The sequence below is a fragment of the Salvia hispanica genome, chromosome 3 (assembly GCF_029641045.1).
Source record: "Salvia hispanica isolate PSC_SH4W2 chromosome 3, Shi_PSC_v1, whole genome shotgun sequence".
Taxonomy (NCBI): Eukaryota; Viridiplantae; Streptophyta; class Magnoliopsida; order Lamiales; family Lamiaceae; genus Salvia; species Salvia hispanica.
The window spans coordinates 46093515-46110688 of NC_142694.1; the positions used below are offsets into that span (position 1 = coordinate 46093515).

The 17174-nt window shown below is 36.6% G+C and overlaps 3 protein-coding genes across 3 annotated transcripts; all 3 read right to left on the reverse strand.

Annotated features, from left to right (window-relative positions):
• Nucleotides 1-5274: 5274 nt before the first annotated feature.
• Nucleotides 5275-12073, reverse strand: LOC125214832 (general transcription and DNA repair factor IIH helicase/translocase subunit XPB1-like). Its single transcript, XM_048116003.2, has 20 exons — nt 11953-12073; nt 11757-11797; nt 11592-11667; nt 11335-11497; nt 10664-10886; nt 10535-10591; nt 10295-10444; nt 9733-9813; nt 9539-9626; nt 8758-9095; nt 8572-8647; nt 8264-8457; nt 7740-7903; nt 7564-7636; nt 7068-7181; nt 6157-6237; nt 6020-6079; nt 5847-5930; nt 5612-5754; nt 5275-5532 (listed from the first exon to the last, which is right to left on the reverse strand). The coding sequence occupies exons 1-20, from the start codon at nt 11960-11962 to the stop codon at nt 5445-5447; spliced, it is 2304 nt and encodes a 767-aa protein (XP_047971960.1). The 5' UTR covers nt 11963-12073; the 3' UTR covers nt 5275-5444.
• Nucleotides 12074-12708: 635 nt separating this feature from the next.
• Nucleotides 12709-14662, reverse strand: MEF21 (mitochondrial editing factor 21). Its single transcript, XM_048118316.2, has one exon. It carries the CDS (start codon nt 14443-14445, stop codon nt 12835-12837), a length of 1611 nt encoding a protein of 536 aa, XP_047974273.1. The 5' UTR covers nt 14446-14662; the 3' UTR covers nt 12709-12834.
• A 103-nt stretch (nt 14663-14765) lies between these two features.
• Nucleotides 14766-16436, reverse strand: LOC125211821 (uncharacterized). The gene is made up of 2 exons (XM_048111759.2): nt 16144-16436; nt 14766-15552 (listed from the first exon to the last, which is right to left on the reverse strand). The coding sequence occupies exons 1-2, from the start codon at nt 16341-16343 to the stop codon at nt 15087-15089; spliced, it is 666 nt and encodes a 221-aa protein (XP_047967716.1). The 5' UTR covers nt 16344-16436; the 3' UTR covers nt 14766-15086.
• Between the last annotated feature and the right edge of the window lie 738 nt (nt 16437-17174).

A 17174-nucleotide genomic window follows, 5' to 3' on the forward strand; every position in this document is an offset into this window, starting at 1 on the left:
GGTGAGCAGTACCTTCGAAGCCCTACTCCCGAAGATTGTCAGAATTTGATGCAGATGCACGGGGAGAAGCATGGGTTCCCCGGGATGTTAGGCAGCATAGATTGTATGCATTGGGAGTGGAAGAACTGTCCGACTGCCTGGAAGGGGGCCTACACGACCGGCTACAAGTCAAAGAACCCCACGATAATCCTCGAGGCCGTAGCTGATTACCGGCTGTGGATCTGGCATGCGTATTTTGGGGTAGCCGGGTCGAACAACGACCTCAACGTCCTGAACTCGTCTCCCCTCTTCAACGAGAAGTGCCAGGGCGTCGGTCCAGCCGTCTCTTTTGTGGCCAACGGCAACCGGCATGATATGGGCTACTACTTGGCGGATGGGATATACCCTCGGTGGCCGGTCTTTGTGAAGACGATCCGACAAACAAGTGATGAAAAGAAGGCCTACTTTGCGCAACGACAGGAGTCGGCGCGCAAAGACGTGGAGCGCGCATTTGGTGTGCTCCAGTCTCGATGGACGGCAATTAAGGGTCCAACGCGTTTGTGGGATGTCGGATGCGTTTCCGAGATAATGTACGCCTGCATTATCCTGCACAACATGATCGTCGAAGACGAAGGCGTACAACTGACTAGTTGGGTCAGTGACGATGAAGCCGGTCCAAGCCACGGAACGGCCACCCCTAGTGTACGACAGGGGGTACCTCTCGATGAAGCCGGCCGCCTCAAGGAATTTGCCAACATGCGCCAAGTGGATGCTCATATTCAACTCCAAAAGGATATAATTGAAGAGTTGTGGGCACGGAGGATTGCACGGCGATAGTTTTTTTTCTTTATTATGCATGTAATTTTTTTTTATCTATGTAACTTTTTTAAATGCAATTAATGAATTTTCCCGTATATGTGTCGTAAATTTAATTCCGTATTTTAATCGTAATTTTAATTCCGTAAATGTAGTATATTTTGAATTGTTTTTATTGCGGCTGGCCTATGGCTGGCCTAAATCTGATGTGGCAGATGGTTTTTTTAGTGTTGCTGACATGACAGGGGAGAGAATGGCTGGCCTATGGCTGGCCTAAGCACGATGGATGCTCTTAATTAATCATAAGAGACGCAACTACTTCATTTAAGCATAGCTGATTAAAACCTTTTGACAAGTACTAATGATGGTTCAGTTTGATTACTTAAGCTATATTTGATTGGCATATTTAGATTATTAGCAGTTATTAAAGAGAAGAGTTGTTGGGAAGCAAAATTCGTGAGTGTTTGTTGAGTATACAACAATTAAAATATAAAGTATAAACCCACTCCAATAACTTAGTAACGAAGTTGGTGAATATGCAGTTCATATTTAAATTATTTAAAAGTGTATAGTGATTGTACTTATTGGATTTTACGTTTTTTTATAACGATTATGTATGATATATGTATATACTCCCTCTGTCCCGGATGATTCGTCCCAGTTTTCTATTTCGGTCCGTCCCATATAATTTGTCTCATTTATCTTTTACCATTTTTGGTAGTGGACCTCATATTCCACTAACTTATTCATACTCACATTTTATTATAAAACTAATATATAAAGGTAGGACCCACATTCCACTAACTTTTTCAACCCACTTTTCATTTCAATTCTTAAAACCGGTGTCCGGTCAGAGTGACCCGAATTATCCGGGACGGAGGGAGTACTATATACAGTTATTTATTCATCTGTCTCATTAACAAACAACATGTTTTTCATAAAGATATTTTAAGTAATGTTAATTAATACTACTATGTTAAATAGATGAAATAGTGTTTTCGGTTTTAGAGTTGTAGTATGTTTATTAACGTGGAATTTTCTGAAAAAAAATTAATCCTTCAAGTGTGATGGATGGGAGGAAGTATATAAATTATCGCATAAATAAAATATATATACACATACACACTAATATTATGTTCACCTTCAAGTAATATACAGTAGTACTTTTTTGTATTTTCTTTAACGTCCTTAAATTAAAAAGAATTTTGAAATAAAGTAGGTGGTCAATGAGCATGTTGTCATAAACTCTTAGTATTAAGAATTTGGGGAGTATAAAATTTCACCTTTATTTAAATTAGATTGAGACAATTTTTTCATTCTATTTTGCCATTCACATTGCGTTATAAAACTAACACATAAAATTGATAATCACGCTCTATTAAAATATTACACTCATATTTCATTAAAGTTAATAGATTATATAAAAGTGAAATTTATATCACTAATGTTTCATTATTCATTTATATTTCTTAAAATTCGTATAAACATAAACAAAATATTAGTCGCAAATGAAGAAAGTGGAATATTTTTGGAAGAGAGTAATTAATGTGAAATTGTATACTCCATATAAACAAAATTTAGAAAATAATTTTCAAATTACGTTAATGTAAATTTATTACCTGCATAATTAAGAATCCGTGATTCGGTAATTAATATCGAATCTATTACCTTTACTCCACGTCAATCTAAGGATTCCGAGTTCCCCTCACACCGACATATGACGTCGTTACTACTGCCGTTAGCTTTCCACCGTCATTTTAAGCTCCTCAACTGCCACGTCAGCATTGGGTTACCTTGAACTAACCATGGTTAATAGTTGGTGTAATATTGTCACTGCGTTGTTGTACTCTGTTCATTTTACTTCTATTCATTTTTATGTACTACTCTTAATTCTAGTTTCCCACCATTTTTAAGTTTCCATTTTGTAGTACACATAATTGTTTCTAAAAATTATTCCAATTAACGATTAAGTTATCCAATTTAGTTATCAGCTCAGGGTTGCCTTGTTTATGGATTAATTCCATTGTTTAATTACATTGATTTATACTACCTATGTCCACCAAAATTTATCACATTTTAACTCGGCACAGATTTTAAGAAATGTAATAGAAAGTGAGTTAAAAGTTAATAGATCGTGGATCCTACTTTTATATAGTATTAATTTTATAATAAAATGTAAATAAGAATGAGTTAGTAGAATATGAAATCCACTACCAAAAATGGTAAAAATAAAATGGGATAAATTTTGAGGAACAAACGGAGATAGAAAAATGAGACAAATTTGTCCCACCTAAACCCTAAACTGTCACTAGTTTAGTGTAATTGTTTTATGTAGTCAACGTTTATATGGGATGGAAAAAATTACTCCACATAAATATGTGATGAATTTAATTTATTACTCCTACCATTATTTTATTCACCTCTAAAATTTATATATTGGTTCTAAACATAAATGTGTGACGCAGTTAATTTATTACTGCCGTCCATGATTACAAGTTCAATTTTACCGGACACAAATTTCAAGAAATATACTCCCTTTATTTGTGAAATAATGTTTCATATTGTCATTTCGAAGTGTATGCAATTTAAAGTCTCATTTCTCTTTTTAAAGTGTCATTTACCTTTTTTTCCATTTTAAGAGCATCTACAAGGAGGGAGGTAAATGGAGATGTAAAATCTTAAAACTACCATATTTATCCTTTTTTCAACAAAATTCATTCTCCAAGGAAAAATATATTTGAGAACGTATTATACATTTTCCTATTATGAAGAGTTGATGAAGATGTAAAATCCTATAACTACCATATTTACTTCATTTCATGAAAAATCATTATCAAAGGAGGAAGGTGTTTGAGAAGGCATTATACCTTTATGTTTTGGAATGCATTTTGTACTACTCCTATTATTTTATTTTAAAAAATAATTTATCTTTTCTCTTTGGAATGTGTTAATTTTTGAAAGGGTGATATACCTCTTTCATTTATCTTTCCTCCTTCGAGATGCTCAATGGACCTCATCATTCACCTAACTCATTACACTCACATTCAATATATAAAAGTGGAGTCTATATTCCATTAACTCATTTTTGCATTTTTCTTCACAGAGTCAAACAATTTCTTAAACTTGTGTCATATCAAATTGGAACTATAAATAGCGGACAGAGGAGGTAGAGTAGATAGAAAAAGCTAGTGGAATATGAATCCTACTTTTATTATCAGTTTTATAGTGAAATGTGAGTAAAATAAAGTTTGTGGAATGTGAAATTTATTATCATAAGTAATTAAAAAAAATATGACAGTTATTTATGGACGAATGAAAAATGTTAAAATGAGACGATTATTAATGGACGGATTGAGTATCTGGTGTGTGAATCCTAATCTTAAATGGGCCAATGATGTAGGTCCACTGTAAAGTTCGTATTTGTAAACAAATAACAATACTACAGTAGTACTATACTAGCACGAAGTTTGATAGTAGTAAAATTTTGTCGTCGTTTTTAATTTTGAACTAAAAACATTAAATAATAACTAGAAGTCTTTGTGTTGTGTCTATATAGTACTAGTATAATGAAATTAGAATGGTGTGTTATAAATTGTAATTTAAGAAAGTAAATCAAAAATTAAATAATTTTTTAATTCAAATTTTTGATAAGCCAAAAAATTTAGTTAAAATTTGGCATGACTTTGCATTGAATTCTATTTATTTATATACAGTAAATAATCATATAATATTATATATTTTTTAATGTTTTGATATGTAATGTATGTTTTGTGTGTATTGTTTGTGCGAAGGCACACAATGTGTGTTGTACGTGCGTGTGCGGAATACATAGTGGGTTGCAAATTTGAATGATGTGAGAATTTAAATTCTTTTAAAAATTATTAATACAAGTACGTAGGAGTATATTATAATGCTCTCAATCTTATTAATATATAATCATGCTCTCATCTCAATCCTCAAATATCTCCAAATTAATCTGATCCAAAATTCATGATTGAAAAGACACAAAAACATGAATAAATAACACAGCACGTGAATCCAAATAGTAGATGACAAACTTGTACAAAAGCACTAACAACAAAATAATGAGCACAAGTATGTAAAAAAGCAACTTTTCCAAATGGAAGTTGTCATTGAATTTTCGTTCCAAACTTCCACTCCACCAATATATTATTACAAATTCGTTTTATTTTTTAAACTCGAACAAAATCATTACTACAAAAAAGGCTAAAGGAAAGGTCTATGTTCACAAGTAAAAAAGGTATAGTACTAAAATAATAATCAAAGAAGGCATAAAATCTACCATTCGAAATCGAAATTGGATTTTAGCATATAGAAATATTCAAACATCTGAATTGTTCCTCATGTCATGTGACAGACAAACAGTACACTGACATATTATCACAAGTAACGAAAAATTCTACCATCATTCAAATTACTCGTACACAATATAAATTATTCATCATCATAGCCGTTCAATAAAAAAAGACAACTAGTAGTACTTTTTATTTAAACAACATATGTTTGATATGTTAAACACAAGAACACAACCAAAATAAAATTTTTGTAGAGTTTAACTAACTAGTATATATACTATGATATCACTATACCTGTTTCTCTTTAGACTTGATGTGTGCAGATTCGACGCATCAGCCAAACCGTTTCTTGAACAAGTGATGCCTCTTAGCCGGATCCTTAGGTTTACTCTTCACCTGGCCTTGTAGTTTTTTACCAGTACTGCAATCAAGAGACGAACGAGGTCAGATACAGCACGACGTATTTCACAACCAATACGGCAAGGTAGCACGATGCGTACCTATACTCCATGTATACCCTTCCGTTGGCTCCAGACATTGCGCTCATGGATCCAGCTGAGCGACGGGCTTTCTGAAGTGCAATATCATCTGCATCTTCTTCTAGTTGCTCCAGCCCAACTTCATTGTCTCCTGCACTTAGTACCTTTTAGGGGGGAAACGAGTAAGATATTAGTATCATTATAGAAGTAGAAAACGTCTCAAATTATATGATGAGCTATTCATGTTTAGAAGCACCTTTCCAAGAAGTGCAAGCTGATCATCAAGGTGGTGGTAGCTCAACTCGGGGCCTGTATCAGCTGGTGGCAAGCTTGTGATCACCTGAAACAGATTGCAAAGGTCAAAACAAAACGTAGTGAAAAGATGGTATTTGTGCCAGAAAAGCAACATAATGGATGTTGATATGGTACCTTAAAACTATAACCTTGATCAATCAAAAACTGCTGCCTTTTTGTTGAATAATACATCTCCTACATCACAAAAATGGTATGATCATAAGTGAATTACCAATACGGAAATATATTTTGAATTTAGAAACCTAAGATACCTGAGTGTCCGTAGATACAAGAGAGTAGAAAAATGCATTGTACTCTTCCTTGCCTCCAGCAACCCTGTCTTGAGGCTTCCCCTACAACCAAGAAAATTTACAGAGTAAGACTTAAATCCAAGATACTTCCTGATGTGAAGAGAGATAGTGGAATTAATGGGAGAAATAAGAAACAACAGTGAGATGAACACAGCTGAGAGTCTTAAACATATTGTTGGAAGATCCACTTAGAAACAACCCATATTCCCTCCTCACCGAAATAAAAGATGTTTTAGGCTTTTGTTTTGTTTCACAATATAAGATTTTCTCTTTGACCAAGATTATTTATCTCTCTCCATTAAATCTTCCAGTTTCCAACTCCCTCATCTAATATTCATGTGGTTGAATGCAAAAAAAGAATTTTGGAGCTTGTTTTTTTTGGCTCTATAAGTATATTTGACTATGGAATAAACAGAGAAAAACATTAAATGTTGATTAAGATCACATTAGGTTCAGGGAGAGAGGAGAATGAATTCTTAAAATGGCGTCAATTCTTATTTCAAAATCCTAGTGCATAAGTTAACACATCTTATATTCTGGGAAGGAGGAAGTAGTTGTTTAATGCTGAAATCAAAGTCACCACCCAGAAAGTGTACGAGTCTGCAGGCTCTTGAGGTTTATACAGGTTCCAATAATGAAGGAGGGAGCAACTACTATATAGTTAACACCATGCCCATCGCATACCATGCTAACAAATCGTCTAAGAAGAAGCTAAGAACCATATGAAAATGCCAGGTATATTTTCCCATACTTAAAAGACATGCACACAGATGAACACGGTGAATGTTCGAGAATTCTTTCTGAGAGCATTCTACCGTGTAGCATAGAATGATCAAATTTGTTAGCTATGCACAGGCATCTAGAGAACCTACCTTGGCCCTGAGAATACGCCCAAGTCGTTGAGCCTCTTGACGCCTTGAACCAGCATGTGATGAAATCTGAATTATCACATTAGCCTCGGGAATATCTATAGAATTATCACCGACCTGTAAAGCGTACAGCAAGCAATTATCTTCCCTTTTTACATCATACATCACCATAAGAGAATTCGAATCCCAGTGATTAGGTATAACCTTAGATGTATTTCATCATTTCATGTCCTATGTAAATTGAGTTTTATCATATACAGTATCACATTATAAATAGTCAATGCGGCATTCTGAAACATAATTAAGCATAGGGTTCTGTCACATGACTATATAAGTAATAGTCAGTTCTGTCACATGACTAAGTGATAGTCGAAAATAGTTACATCAAGTGATATGCTTGCTGCAAACATCATAAGCGTACTTATTTAGTGCTGCCGACCAATTACAGCTTCAACACATTCATAAACATTAGGGTAAGATAAGTTGGTTGTTGCCATACCTTTGAGAGAAAAATGGTATTCACATCTCGACTGGTTTTAAATGCTTCAAGAATTTTTGTTCTTTCAGGATGGCTGCAAATTATAAATTAAGAATATATTACGAAACAGTATAATTCTAATGGATGGAGTGTTCTTTTTCTTTTTTCATTTTAGAGAGTGGGAGGTACGAACTAACCTGGTGGCACCATAAATCATAGGTTTTCGAAGCTTCATTGCATATTCTGTCAGAGCAAAAAGATTATCTGCAAAAACTATAATCTTATCACCACGCTGCTGTTCATGGAATCGGATAAGGAACTCACAAGCCCGGAACTTATTGGGGTTCATCACATAAAGAGCCTGAAAGGTAGAAAGACAAACAGATATCAGAGGTGACACGGAAATAAATACACACAGCCAATTAACCATGAATGAAAACCATGCAATATTGTTAGAGCTCTGAAGGCGGAAGCCACAATAAAATGAGTTCACAAGTGAAATTCAATTAAGGATTTCCGCTTTACAGTTCTATTTACAAATTTTGATTGGGCTACTTAACTAAAAGGCCCTTGAATGAAGATGGTGGTCACTGAAGATGATGAGGAAGCAAATTACATGAGGAGTTGAGGAACTTAATTAGGAGGATATGAGGACGGCTGATTGATCATGTTGAGCACAGATTTAACTTTCAAAAATATATAGTTGGAGTTATTTCCTTGCCTGTTTTTTCTTTGAATTTTCTTTCTTCAAGTACTCGGCGAAGAATTCCTTTGTCATTGGACACCAAACTTCTGCACATTGAACATTTGCGATAAATCCTCCTTTGACAAGATCCAACCAATTTGCCTCATACAACTTTGGACCAATTAGGAAGTTCAAATCTGTAATCCTTTCATCCTCTCTCACAAGAGTGGCTGCAAACCAGTTGGTAACAATGAATTATTCTTCATCAAATCAGCATAACAGGAAAATCTTGATGAATGATAAATACTATTGCATTTACTTATTTAGATTAGAAAAATACAAACCAGTGAGCCCGAGTTTGCAGTGAGATTTAGTTAGAGCGATGACCTTCCTGAACATTTGAGCAGGAACCACGTGCACCTGATATTTTGAAGAGATGAGCATGTATGCCACATCTTAAATCCAGAGAAGCTTCATATTCACCCAATATACAATGGGTAAAGACAAACTATTTACAGATAACACATTACCTCATCCATGAGAAGAAGTCCCCATTCTCGATTCCTTATGTCTTCAATTATCTTTTCTGCTTCTTCAGAACGTTTTCCACCAAATGCAATCATATTATATGTTGTCACCACCACCCCAGCATTGCCACGGAATCTTTCTTTGCTGTCAGATGTAAAACGACATATTTGATCTTCTTTGATGGTTGACCACAATTTGAACTGGAAAGCCCATTGATCCACAGACACCGCATTGGTAGCCAAACAAAGACAACTTTTTCTTATTCTGCAAGCTGCAGATACACCAACTAAAGATTTCCCCGCACCACAAGGTAGCACAATAATACCAGAACGGGCCCTGCCTGAAATGTCAGCAAACTTTGACTTAGCATGATACAAGTTCTTGTACAGGGCCCTAAACCCCTAAAGCTTAATCCATATTCCCAAATGCAATGCCCCACATGTGATCTCCAAACCACAAGAGAATTAATTAAGACGAGGGATCAGACCCATTTTGATGCATAGGAAGAGCATATAATCTGCCTAAGTCATGGTAAAGAATAGAAAACCAATTTTAGAAAAAAGATTGCCCCAAGAATAAATGTAAAACAGATGCTTCATTTCCTCAAGTCTTTAAATATCATTAGAAACACTACCACCACTCCTTATTGCTACCTAACTTAAATCCTCATATATTCTCAAGTTTAAGCTTGTGATATACAAATAAACAATAGATGACCCTAAAGATCTTACACAAATTTTGAATAATGAGTAGTATCTGTGTGTTGGATATGAAGATCATTACCATTTCCAAACATCTTGCTGAGACTCTTTTCTTGATAAGGACGTGGTTGCGCATGGGGCTTCAACTCTACCTCAAGATCAGGATTGACCTGCAATGTTTACAACATCAGTGGAACTTTTCTATAGATGTTCCCACTCACAGTTTTAAAGTCAAGCTCCTAGCTTAACCCCTGTGCAGATTTTGAAGCTACTGACCGGATCATTTCTGAAGTCGTACTCCTCCAACATTGGGTAATTTAAAGCATTAGGTAAACATCGTTGCTTCACATTTTCAACCTGAAAAAAAAGAAGCCATTTATCAGAAAGCAATCTACGTTAATCTTGAGAGGTTTGGCACATTATACTTCTCAAATTTATTGACCTAAGCCAATCAAAGGTAAAATAGGAAAGCATGAATAGAAAATTTCTGTAACTAAAAAATAGTCAATTCCCCAACCAGCTAATTCTGGTCAGTAAAGGTAGGAACAAACAGAGTTACATGGGAAAATTCTATTGTTGGATTTCGGCAGCAGATGGTTCCACCACTATAATTATGCACAATGCTTGCACACCATTTTAAGGACTCATCAATTAGGAAACAGAGTTATTATAGTTTATTCATATGGAATAATCAAAACTAACTGGATTAAACAAATCTCTCAACAAAATACTTAAAAAAACCAATACAATGCAAATTAGGAATGCAGCCAGTGGCCGTTGAATATATTAGAAGCAACAAGAAACTCAGATATTGACTTGAAATCATCAAAGAACCAACCTGAGTAGGGTCAATTTCAAATGCATGAGTTTCTTTTTCTTCAGCTGCGGCTGCCAACTCAGCTTCATTAAGCAACTCTTCATGAGTACCAATACCATCTATTTCAACAGCAGATTTTCCAAGTGTAAACCCATCAGCTCCACGTGATCCCTGAAGAAGCAACAGTCAAAATCTTATACGACTACTGTATTTAGTGTGATAGTTAGATTGTACTAGTAGCTAATCTCCCTAAATACATACCTCTGAGGAAATTCTAGCTCGTCCTATAACATCGTCTTTAAGCAACGTCTTTAACACCTGGAGAAAAGAGTCAATTATGTATCATAGCACCCCACATTTCCTAAACCCGACTGCAGCAACATATCTTACATCTGGAAATGGGGATTCCACGAAGTATTTGTTCTTCTTCAGGACCAACTTCACTTTGCCGTAATTAGCCGTAGAATTATGAATGAAATCAATCATTTCTTTAGGAAGCTTGGTTTTTGATAGTTTATTCAAGACAGATATGATGGTTTCTGTCTCAAGTCCCACTGACACTGCTGCATATAAAGAATGAGGAGTCAAGTTGTACTCGTGCATCGACTCTGGCCTGTAGAGCAACATGCACATCAAATCCTTCCCCAAAATATCAAAATGCACATAACAACTATTAAAGAGCAAATGAGCAAACAAAAGCCATACATATATATAACCTTCTTCATTAAAATAGCAGGCTTACTAGTTACTACTCAGTCAATTAGTCAAATCAACCTCTTATGATTTGGGAACATATCATTCAGGACAGGAGTCACACGATAGTACTTTATTGCTTCAATATTATCAGAGACGTATACTACGAACAATATATTTCCGAAACACTAACAAAACAAGTTCACTAAACGAGAACACTAGTGAAATTTTTGTCCCTGAATTAACATAAACTTGGGGTTTAGACAATTACACGAGTACACTTACTAGCAAGGAAGCATCTATATTTGTTAACTATCAAGTGCTATATTTGGTAAACACATATTGTACCAAATGCAACTAAATTATACCTGCAAACAGGTTCAGCAATAGCAATGAGGAAATCATACGCCTGTTTGTATAACGTGGAAAAAGTTTCAAGGAAAATCCGACCATCGGCACAAGCCCATAAGGGCCGATTCATGTGATCGGGTTTGAGTTCCAATTTCGAGAAATCCCTCTTTTTCCCATCACCTAGAATACAAATCAAGCAACTCAATACACACTAGTTCAAAAGAAAAATAAATTCTGAATTTAATTCAATTCAATTCAATCAAAGTATTCGTACCATCACGAGGATCATCCTCCAAATCTTCTCCGAAGTGAGAACTATAGTCTTGTGCTGTCGAAGCCCTATGTTCATCCTTGAAATTAAGAAAGTAGACAATAAATAAGCGTGATTTTGAAGGGTGTGGATAGAATCGCAAACAATACAGCAGCGAATTGTAAATACCTTTGAGAACTTGATCCTTTTGCTGGGCTGATTTTTGTCGCCTGAAAACCGAAGGCAGTTTTACATCAAATTATGTGATTCAATTTGTCCAGAAAAACTCAATACAAATACAATATTAGTGCGTTGCAGTGTTATACTCGCATATTTTGTTTAGATTTGCAGAAGGCGATTTGAACAATGATGGCGATGGAATTACCGTTTCTCATTGTGGGAGTGTTGGTGGCGATTGAACAATGAGGTGCTCAACCAAGGGTATTGTGTTCGCTGTTAAAAGACACTGTCGACAATAATGAATACCATTTGTAAGCTTAGAATAAAAGTTTACTTTCGCCCAATTATGATATTTTCCATAAAATTTATAAGTAGTCTAAAAAATTACTAGGAGTATAAACTTTGCATTTATGATTAAATTACTATAAACCATTTTTAAGAGATAGAGTACTAATATAAGATTCGAAATTAGAGGAATCGACCTTGTTTCAACTAGAAATTTCAACTAAGTTACGTTATTTTCACGGTTGCCATGTAGGATAGTATAGTCAGATTGGAAAATAATAATATTTTTATAACTACTTGAGAAATAACAGAGTTGAATTAAAGTTCATGAATTTAGAGACTAATGATCTATAAAAAAGTATCTTGGGCTTATGATAAATATAGGTATATCAATCGGACGAACCTGCTCAAATTCAGGCTAACCTTCTTGAATTATTAGACTACTTGGGTGCAATATTTATCGGATTGTGATTTTGATTGTAATTTTGGATCAACTCTACATGGTAGCGGGCTATTAAGATTGTGACTTTTTTTTCGGAATATAGATATCTAAGCCTAAGGTTCAAATTCCACTTTTGAAATTGAAATATTTTCTCTTTTATTTAAAAAAAATAGCATTGTCTAATTTCCAATTTGTTTAGTTAATTCCAACTTATTCCCTGCCTTTGTTCCCCACTTAAAATGAATTACTTATAACTTCAACTAGCTGTGTACCTTTACATTTGTGGTTCAGTTCTTACAAACTAGTGCTATAGACTGTATGTTGATTCAAACCTACACAAAATTGAGCTTTCCTTCGTACCTAATGATCTAACACAATCACATCATCCAACATCTCTTCCCTCTGATGCACAGCAACCACACCCAGCATCCGAAACACCTCCCCCGAGCATGCCTTCGTGTCATCCCCGGCCACGAACTCCTCCACCACGCTGTCGACCTCAATGAGGCTGCACCCTGGCTTCCTCCCCCTCATCCCCTCCCCTCTCATCACCTTCCTCAACCTCGAAACCTCCCCCCACTTCCCAAGATCCGCGTATATATTAGCAAGCAGCACCAGGTTCCCCGTGTCCCCTGGCTCCAGCTCCAAGAGTTGCTCCGCTGCCACCACAGCCGTCTCAAGATGATCGCGGTTGCCCCTGCACGAACTCAGCAGCGAGCCCCATATCGCTGATCCCGGCCTCATCATCATCCCCCTGATGAGCTCCAAGGCCTGATCGACGTGTCCTGTCCGTCCCAACATATCCACCACGCACCCGTAGTGCTCCACCCCAGGCTTCATGCCGTAACCACTCTCCATTGAATGGAAATACCTCAGCCCATCCTCCAACAAACCTGCGTGGCTGCAAGCAGATAACAAGCCTATGAATGTGATCTCATTAGGCTTCACTTCTGCCTTCTGCATCTCCTCAAACAACTCAATAGCTTCGCGAGCCCTCCCGTGATTCGCCAAACCACCAATCATCGTGCTCCACGACACGACATCTGGTTCCTCCATCGCCCCAAACAGCTGCAACGCGTGCCCCACTCCTCCACATTTTGTGTACATCTCTATCAATGCATTGCACACGCGAGTATTAGCTAAGAAACCCCTCCTCTCCGCGTAGAAATGGATCCATCGCCCGAGCTCTAAAGCTCCCAGCTGTGCACAGGCGGGCAACACAGCTACCAAGCTGACCCAATCCGGCAGCACCCCGGTCATCTGCATTTCCCTAAACACATCCAACGCCTCCGCAAAACAACCGTTTTTCGTGTACCCTGATATCATCACAGTCCAAGAGACAATGTTCTTGCACTGCATCGCATCAAACATGGCTCGAGCCTTCCTAACTTGGCCCAGCCTCATGTGGCCGGAGACGAGGCTGTTCCACGATACAACATCTCTCTCAGACATTTCGTCGAACACCTTGTGTGCCTCCGCCATTGCATCACACTTGACATACATATACAAGAGAGAATTTTTAACCATACTGTCATCAATCAGCCCAAATTTGCAGACATGCCCATGAATCTGCTTCGCCAAACAAGCATCCGGCATCCCACCAATTGACCTAATTACAAATGGGTACGTGAATCTATCAGGAAGAATTTCAAAGCAGCTCAACATCGACTTGTACAAGGTGATGGTTGATAGATACATTTGGTTGCGGGTATAGGCTCTGATCATTGTGTTGTATATGAAGATATTTGGGTCTGCAACTCTTTTGAAGAGCAAATTTGCATACTCAATCTCACCAGTTTGATCGCAGATCTCCAGCATTCTTGTGAGCAAGAAATTGCTTTGCAGCAATGAGAACTTCTCCATTTGGGCATGGATTCTCTTCAACAACTTTGTCTTGTTGCATTTTCTTAATATGGGGATGAATGTATCTTCCAATCTTCTAATTCTCGAAACCCCCAATTTTGCCGCCATTTTCTGATATGAAAAAATCCAACCTTTTTTTCTTCAATACTTGCTGCTGTGCTTTCACTCAATGGAATATTGAACCTTTCACATTTTGTATATCATGGAAGAATCTAACCTCTCCAAATCCATCAATTTTCGAAATTTGGTCGGTGTGGGTTTGAAACTCAAATTCTGGAATTCAAAGAATTGAGACTTGCCGCCGCCGGCGAGTTCGGTGGCAGCGTGGGGATTGGGAGGTTTCAGTTTGGAAAAGGATAGATGTGGAGAGTGTCGAGAGATGTGATGATAGAGATAATCAGAGAAGAGAGACAGCTACTCACTCAGACTTGTTAACATTATTGTTCAACTTATTGCACTTCTTTACTCTTTATCATACAACTAGTTCATGTTCTTGAGAATCGAGTTGAAATAAATATGCAAAGTACAAAAACACACACTACTGAAAATACCAGAAAACCTATTTACTTGTCAGTCATCAACTATTTTGGCAGTAGAATTCCAACATACATTCCAAAAAGTGGAGAACTTATGTAGTCACTGTAATAAGCCAACAGAACTGGTCATTCTTGCCGAGATGCAGTGGGGCATATCTGGTGGAAATGCCAGAAGACGAGTCGAAGACTGCCACGTGCAGAACCGACGTATCTCTAAGCATTCGCGACCAGTGGCTCATGGAAGTTGGTATGAGAGCTCCCATCTTCATTTTTTGACGTCGCAGGTTCACTGACTTCCCCCGCATCTATTCCATCCTTGGTTGGCTCTTGCTTGGATGCAGAACCATACATCTTTCTCCTGGCGTCCCTACGTCCAGCCTTCTGTTCTAATCTCAGTTCATTGAATTTTTCTTCGAAGCTGGCCTCATCTTCAGGTGCAAAGAAGACGACCTGCTTCCCTCCAAGGTCTTGATACATCTTCTCAATCTTAACCTTCCAGAAAAGACCCATTTCTGTGTCCATCTTGTGGTGTGGAGTCTTGAGCAAGTACTCATCGATTCCGCCTGCCTTGTCTATGCAGCGCAGCGCATGAGTAGTCACCTTGACACGGATTTGACGATCAAGAATGTAACTGAAGAGCCGCTTCTCCTGCATATTGGGCTTCCAACACCTCTTCGTCCTAGAATAGTTGCCAAGTCAAGAAATTCAAGATTGGGAATATACGAAATTCAGAAGAAGGCAGCACAGAGCCAATGGCTAGAACTGAATAATCTCCATAGTTAAACAAATGATCAAGCCTATAGATGTTACCAAACATCAGACATTTTCTCAACAAGACCGAGCTAAAATTTCCATCAATTTACTTCTTTGAAATATCAAAGTCATAAATACAGAGAAATACAGCTTCTGCAGTTCTTCACCAACAATAATTAGTAAACTCCACCACACCAGTTCAAATCGAATTAAACAAGATGATCGTCCCAAATCGAATTAATCGAGATGATCGGCAATAACATTAAGGATCTACACTTAGCCAAATCTCTTCCTAGTAAGCTCTCCAGTTTATGAATCCTTATAATACTAAATCAGCAAGCTCATAAAAAATCAAACACTAAACTATGCAAACATAGCAGCTCAAATCATACACGGTTATACGATCAAAGGTGAGATGAAAGCACACATAATCAGACTGCAATTAGCAATTATTCCTTCCTTCAATCGATTGCTATGAAACCAAAAAATAATGACATATGCACGTAAACATACAGACTTGTTGCCTCCGTCTTCACTGACGCGATTGCCGAATTGGATATGGCGGCCGGCGAAGAGGCCGCGGTTGGCACGGGCCATGACGATTTTGCGATCCGGCACCCATTTTTTCAACTCATCTTTCACTCCCGGAGCTAGATTCTGTTCGCCTCCGATTTTCTTCACAAGTTTCTTCATCATCTCTCTGGCCCTAAACGCCATTGTCTCGAATTTGTTTCTTCGCCGGAAACGGTAACTGAGAATAAGATTGGGGGTTTTAGCTAGGGTTCTAAATTGTCGAAATACTCGTAAATAAATCAGTGTTTTTTTGTTTTTGGTAAATTTATTACCAATATTTTTCAATAAATTCAAATTCCGAAAATATTAGTTCTAGTAGTACTACTCCTACTATTTAAAATTTATTTTCGTATTATCTCATTTGAAGTAATACTTATATTTTTATAATTTGAAATACTATCATTTATCTCTATTTCATTTTTCAAATGATACACTATAAAATTTTGTGTCTCAGAAAGAATTCTAAAGGGAGCACCAGAGTTGAAAGTATAACATGATACTAAAAAATGTTTGAATTTGGAGCTAGCTATGCATTTTGTTCCTAAGTTTTTTTTTCAAATATAATCCTATAAGGGACATTCAGAGATTAATTACAGTTACAATGAGTACTTTTATTTTATTAAGTTACTATTATGAACTTGTCAACGAAGTAAAATTTAATAATTTCAATTTATTAAGCAATTATTGTAAACTTAAGTAGCTACACAATTTCATTTTTTGGGGGGTGGATTTAGAAACAAAAGTTGAGTTGTTTAATTGCATTCATTTTATCTTACAATATTGTTTTGAGTTTTAGTTCGCTTTTTAATCAAATCGAATTGAAAATTTTTTAAAAAATGAAAAATAAAAGGGAACTGAATCAAAATATCCCAAAAATAAAACCTGGCCGGAAAACTAAAATTGAATAAATATATCCTCTAGGTCGGATTCTTCAAATTGTTACTATAATAACTCTTTTTCAACAATACAAACCAC